This window comes from Giraffa tippelskirchi, chromosome 11 (genome assembly GCF_054371585.1).
Source record: "Giraffa tippelskirchi isolate mGirTip1 chromosome 11, T2T-mGirTip1v1.2.pri, whole genome shotgun sequence".
In the NCBI taxonomy this organism is placed as follows: domain Eukaryota; kingdom Metazoa; phylum Chordata; class Mammalia; order Artiodactyla; family Giraffidae; genus Giraffa; species Giraffa tippelskirchi.
In genome coordinates this window covers 121,055,887-121,062,214 of record NC_137285.1, presented here as the reverse complement: position 1 = coordinate 121,062,214, position 6,328 = coordinate 121,055,887, and the positions used below count along the sequence as shown (strand labels likewise).

General features: G+C 47.0%; 1 protein-coding gene across 1 annotated transcript; it reads right to left on the bottom strand.

The window, feature by feature from the left end:
* Nucleotides 1-653: 653 nt before the first annotated feature.
* Nucleotides 654-5,646, bottom strand: LOC145525647 (olfactory receptor 52B2-like). The gene has a single exon (XM_081539171.1). It carries the CDS (start codon nucleotides 1,176-1,178, stop codon nucleotides 654-656), a length of 525 nt encoding a protein of 174 aa, XP_081395297.1. The 5' UTR covers nucleotides 1,179-5,646.
* Between the last annotated feature and the right edge of the window lie 682 nt (nucleotides 5,647-6,328).

Here is a 6,328-nt window from a genome sequence, read left to right as displayed (position 1 = left end):
AGAGGTCAGTTCAATGTGCGCTCAGTACCACCCCCTCTCCCTTTATGGGAATAGGGCGGGGTGAGCATAGGGCCACCTAGTGGCAGGTGATGGAGATGCCTTGGTGAGAGCAGGCCAGCTTGATCAGCTGAGGGAAAATGCTGCAGAAAACAGGGTGCTCATTTGTTCCTGGGGGAAGCCCTCTCAGGGCCCACATCTCTCACTGGTCCTGCCCAGCGGAGCCGAAACAAGCACCTGAGCCTCTGAGCGATCTGCTGGGTCCGCACTCCGTAGACCACGGGATTGAGGGCAGGGGGCACCACCACGTAGAGGTTAGCCAGGAGGATGTGGACATGGCTGGGCACCGTGTGGCGGCCGAAACGGTGAGCCAGGAAGGAGAAGAGGGCGGGTGTGTAGAAGAGGGTGATGACACTGGCGTGGGCCCCGCAGGTGCCCAGGGCCTTGCGCCGGGCGCCATGGGAGGGCAGGTGACAGACCGCGCGGAGAATGAGGGCGTAGGAAGCACCGATGAGCCCTAGGTCCAGGACTGGAGAGAGCAGCGTGGTGGCCAGTCCGTACCAGACGTTTGGGCGCGTATCGCCACAGGCCAGCCAAGCCACGCCCATGTGCTCGCAGTAGGTGTGGGGCAGGGCCCGCTGCCCACAGCAAGGCAGTCACTGGAGCAGGGCCACCGGGGGTGCCATGACACAGGCCCCACGGGTCACAGCAGCTACAGCCACGAGGCCTACCACGCGCTGAGTCAGCAGCGCCCCAAAGCGCAGAGGCTGGCATATGGCCACGTAGCGGTCCACGGCCATGGCCAACAGCACCGAGGACTCAGCAATGAAGGCCACGTGGGCAACAAAGAGCTGGGCCAGGCAGGCCTGGAAGGAGATCTCACCTGACAGGCCCCACAGCACAGCCAGAGCTTTGGGCACTGTGGATGTAGCCAGAACCAAGTCAGCTGCTGCCAGAAGCCCCAGTAACTGGTACATGGGTCTCCGAAGTGCCTTGTCAGCTGCCACCAGCCCCAGAAGAAGGACGTTCCCCACTAGAGCTGCCAGGTACAGCAGGCACACAGGCACAGAAAGCCAGGCATGCAAGGCCTCCATTCCAGGTACCCCCAGCAGGACAAAGGTCCAAGGCCCCGAGATGAGCCAGGTCTGGTTGAGAGCAGGCAGTGTGGGATCCAGCCCCATGTCCTGGTTCCACTTGGCTCTGTCACTGCAGGAAACAAAAGAGGTCTTTCCGAGGTAATCACCAGGTCTACAGAGATTTTAGACAGGTGGAGGTGAGGATGGGGACTGAGGATGCTACAGCATTTGCTGAGAGCTATCTTTGTGTCAGGCACTGTTCTAGGGCTTTGGCACACACTGACCTACAAAGTCCCTAATTGTCTGTGAGTTTGTCAATGTTCCCCTCTGTGTGAGGGATCAAGGAATTGGTTTCTGAGAAGCTAAAAAACTTACTTCAAGTCATACATCTGGTACATAAAGGAACTGGAATTTGAATCAAAACTCATCTGACTAAAGATGCTCTTCCAACAGTCTTCTCTGGATCAAATGTCTCTTCATCAACCCAGATGATGATTGGAATATGCTGATGGAGATGTTGGAATATGCTTTTCCTGATCACCTGTCCCAGAAAAAGTCATTCCTGTTATCTAACCCTAATCCCTTTAATATTCACTGATGTTAAAGGGATTAAGTATCTGTGCTCCCTCCACCCTGGGGGAGATATCAATCAGAAGGAAGGAAATATGGAATGGCCATTTTCTACTCCATTCAATGACAAAGCTTAGATAAAACTCATCTTCCTAGATCCTTTTCCAGAGGACACTTAATTAACTCAGACCCACTGTCCCAACATCACAGTCCTTCCAGTCTGTCCAGTACTTTTTCCCAGCTGCCCAAGGCCTTTGGCATCCCTCCCCCAACTCCCAGCTCTGATGTACCATAACTGTATATACCTGGCTCATGGAACTTAATTTCTTCTTTGACCAGGGCAGATATCCATCCCCTGATTCTGCTTTGTGGTTCTTCTTTCTTCTGTCCCTTGTCCAGGGGGACATCCTCTAGTTCTACAGAAACTCAGTCTGAGAAGTTCTGATCTCACTGAGGACACAGCAGAGCATCAAGTTTGGGCTGCCGTGGAAGGGACTGGGATCAGATGCCACAAGGCAACTAGTAGTCATGTTAAAATAGTGGAGGGAGGAGGATTTTACTTACTTGGGTTTAAGTGGGTAAAGAATAATCTGGAAGAAGGAGCCAAGCTTGGGTTTTGCGTGTTCTGACTGAGGCCAAGTTATACCCTTGAATTTTATGAGACGAAGTGACTGATATCTTAACCTGGTCCTGAGGAGTTTCAGTCAGGTGAGCAGAGAACAAAGTTTGACCCTGGGTGAAGCTGTCAAGCTCCACACCATTTGTGTTTGCTCTAGCTTTCTCTGCAATATGCCTCTTGAACATTCTCTCACATCCCCACACTGACTCCTGCAGATTACAGGCAGGTGAGAAACCAGGCTAGACTTTCCCACATGGAAGCCTTGGGTGTGTATAAACCAGAGATTTCTGGCTCCTTTAGATCCTGGAAAACTTGTGCCAGGACCCACAGGGCATTCTCCGCCTTGACAAGGGAAGGAGAATGTCAACTCCCTCAGGGCCTGAGAACATCTCTCACAAAATCACAGAGCCAGCACAATCCATTCCCAGATGGGGGCCCTATAAGAAAGTCCTGGAGTCAGGATCTGTGGGCCCTACTAGCCCACTTCCTCTGGGAAAAATCCCAAAGACACCATTCCCTCCACGTCTACAGCCCACACTTCTACCCTTTCAATGCCCTTTCATTGGCTAAGTGAAGGGGAAGAGGAGGAAGCGGGGGACTCCCCCTCCTCCCACCCTCTAGCCTCGGCCTCTGCTCTGTGTTGGGTTCTCTGCAGGCACAGCTGCACCCTTCTTATCCTCCATCTGTATGTTCTACTTTGCCTGCCAAGTCCTGCTCCTCATCTCCAAGTTATAACAGGGTATTCCCTCCAGCAAACTGTAGAACATCAAAAAACATACAAAATGTAGCGGGAAGCATTAAGAAAAAAAGAAGGCAGAGTGTGAAAGAGTTCAAGATATGAATTCAAACATTGTGTATCAAGCCTCAGGTTTCTTATATGATTTGGGAGTGAATTGGTTAATCACTTTGAAACTTTCTTTAAACAGTTTGGAATCCCCTTCCTGATTTGTGAGGAGATAAGAATGAGAGAAAAACATGTTACATTTTCCTTTCTTCTCTTTATTCCCACTTGAGCACAGTGGTTAATTATCCTGAGGCCAGATTACCCAGTCTCCAATCCTTGTACTCCTGGGTGTTCATTGGAAAGACTGATGTTGAAGTTGAAACTCCAATACTTTGGCCACCTCATGCAAAGAGTTGACTCATTGGAAAAGACCTTAATGCTGGGTAGGATTGGGGGCAGGAGGAGAAGGGGACGACAGAGGATGAGATGGTTGGATGGCATCACTGACTCGATGGACATGGGTTTGGGTAGACTCCGGGAGTTGGTGATGGACAGGGAGGCCTGGCGTGCTGCAGCTCATGGCGTCGCAAAGAGTCGGACATGACTGAGCGACTGAACTGAACTAAACTGAATCCTTGTACTGCCACACAAAAGCTCTGTGACTTTAAACAAAATACTCAACTTCTCTATGCTTCAGTTTCTTTGTTTCTAAATCAGGGCTAATAATTAACATGTATAAAGCAATAACATAAGGTACAGTAGTAGCTGAAACACAGTAAATGCCAAGCATATGTTAAGCAGTACTGATATTGTTATCCTTAACCCTCTTGTAACTCTTGGAATCCATTCTTCTCATGGTCCTTTCTACTGCATTCTTGGTTGTTAATTTCGCAATCTGACAAAAGATCCTTTATCAAATCTTGAAACAATAAGGTGAGCAGGGACTGAGCTAAGGCCATTTGAAAGTAGAATGGCCTTGAGTCTAGAAAAAAAAGGCAGGAGGGCTAAAAGGATACTGAAAGATTCAGATTAGATCTGATTAGACCAAAGGAAAAAAATTTCCTTTGCCAATAGCAGACCCAAGCAAAGGAGTTTGAATACAAGACCATTTCTAAATAAAATGAGGAATATGGAAGCATTGTCTTCTAATCCAACTCCTCCTCCCTCACCTCCACATTTTCACTTTATTCTGGCTCAGGAATGGTGAGCGGGCGAAAGGGAGTGGTGGGTGCCTTAGTCCCAGTTCCCAAACTTGACGTCCACACTGGCCTTCTGCTGCAAGGCACTCTCCGGTGCATCCCAAAGTTGTTCTCAGAGAAAAAGTCTGAACACCTCATTTCCACTTTGAGAGACTACGATATGATCATGATCCAATTGGGTAATTAAACCTAATGAGGACAACAGATCAAAAAAAAAGTTGGGGGGCACTTCTGGGAGCATCTCCTCTAGGATGGGCACTTTAGTGGGACTTTTCAGTATCAGGCTCAATATATAGTAAATCTGGGAAAGATACCTTTTCAAGAGCCCCCAAACTCTTTCTAGGACGTGACTGATCTTGGCTGATGAATTCATGCTATTGGTGGAACAGGACTCTCTTACCTCTTTGTTGTGAAAGAGAGATTAAAGATGAGGAACAGGCATCCAGCCTCCCTCTACCCAACACTTCAGTCTCTGTTGCTCCAGCTTATCCATTCAGCAGTCAGCACACCCGGAACCTAGGCGATTCCAAAGATGCTCCTATGGTCAGCCTGGGAGAGAGCAGGTGGGGATGAGAAGGATTTATGAATTTCTTCTCTGTGCCCCTCAGAGGGCCATGGACCCTGAGCCCCTACAGGGATTGAGAACCTGCTAGTCATAGCTGTGAGGTGTAAATGAGGAATTAGCAGAGATTTGTAATCATCTATGCTGACTTTCCTGGTCCCTGGGGTTTGTATGCCCCATAGATTCAGAACCTGGGCAAAGGTAGAGACTGAGCAGAGAGGTCTCTGAAAACCCATTGGATGGGCAGCAGCAAACTCAGATGGAGATGAGCTATGCTCTACAAAAATGACAAGCCTAGTTGTCATCTAGAAATGGACAAGGACAGTCATTTTGATTTAGCATTGTTTCTGCCTTACCCCTCCTATAAAGAGACAAACCAGCTGGGTGGAAAGAGCCTGGGCTTTTGAATCAGGCAGACCTGGTTTGAATAAAATTCCACTGCTAAGTAGTCTTGAATAAGTTTCTTAAATCTCCTGATCTTGATTTTTTTCCTTTGTGCTGTGATGGTTGATGTATCTTCCCAAAGTAGGGGTTGTGAAGATAACAGTAACAGGAGTAAATCACCTAGCAGGGTGATTTAGTTAAGGAGAATTAATACAGCATTACTCAAGGCTGTGTGGCTTAGAAAGAGTCATCCTGAGGAAAGACTCTGCTGGATCCACATCACTTCTGGACCCTAATAATACACATTATTAGTTTCATAACATTTCCCTTCCTCAAAAAAATGCATCCTTCCATTCAGAGGTACATAATAGACTGTAGTACGTGCTAACTCACTTCAGTTGTGTCCAACTCTTTGCGACCCTATGGATTGTAGACTGCCAGGATCCTCTGTCCATGGGATTTTCCAGGCAAGAATACTTGAGTGGGTTGTCATGCCCTCCTCCAGGGGATCTTCCCAACCCAGGGATAGAACCAGTGTCTCTTATGTCTCCTGCACAGGCAGGCGGACTCCTTACCATTAGCTCCACCTAGGAAACCCTAATAGAATGTAGTAATGAAAGATATTTCACAATATCTCATGTACAGTCGGATATAGCCTAACAACTAAACAATTTGTAGAGTCCAGTTCTAAATTCTGAGTGTAGGAAGATAAAATAAATAATGCCTCTATTGGTAATGTCTTTTTAAAATATTTTTATTGGAGTATAGTTGCTTTACAATGTTGTGCTAGTTTCAGGTATCTTTAATATAAGAGATGGGAATTTGCAAAAAGGAATAGATACAGGACAAGGCAACTTATGTGTGAGACAGTCACCTGATGATTTTTGCATAATTATTCTTTTTTCATCCAAACCAGAACATGTAATTTCATTCATGATCTGACATGGAATAGAATATTTATAACCAACCTCACCAGAAAGAGACATTAGCAGCTAGGACAGTAAATTTAAACTTAAAAGAAGAGCAAATCAGGGTTTAACCAGTTTTCTCCTCTTATAAACAGTAAAGGGGAGGATTTTAAATAACAATGATGAGCTTGGGTTTGAATAGGATGAGTCTGACATAAGAATGTTAATTAGTGAAAATACTAACATAACAGCTAATGTTAGAATGATGTTTTGCAATCTGCAAAGCACA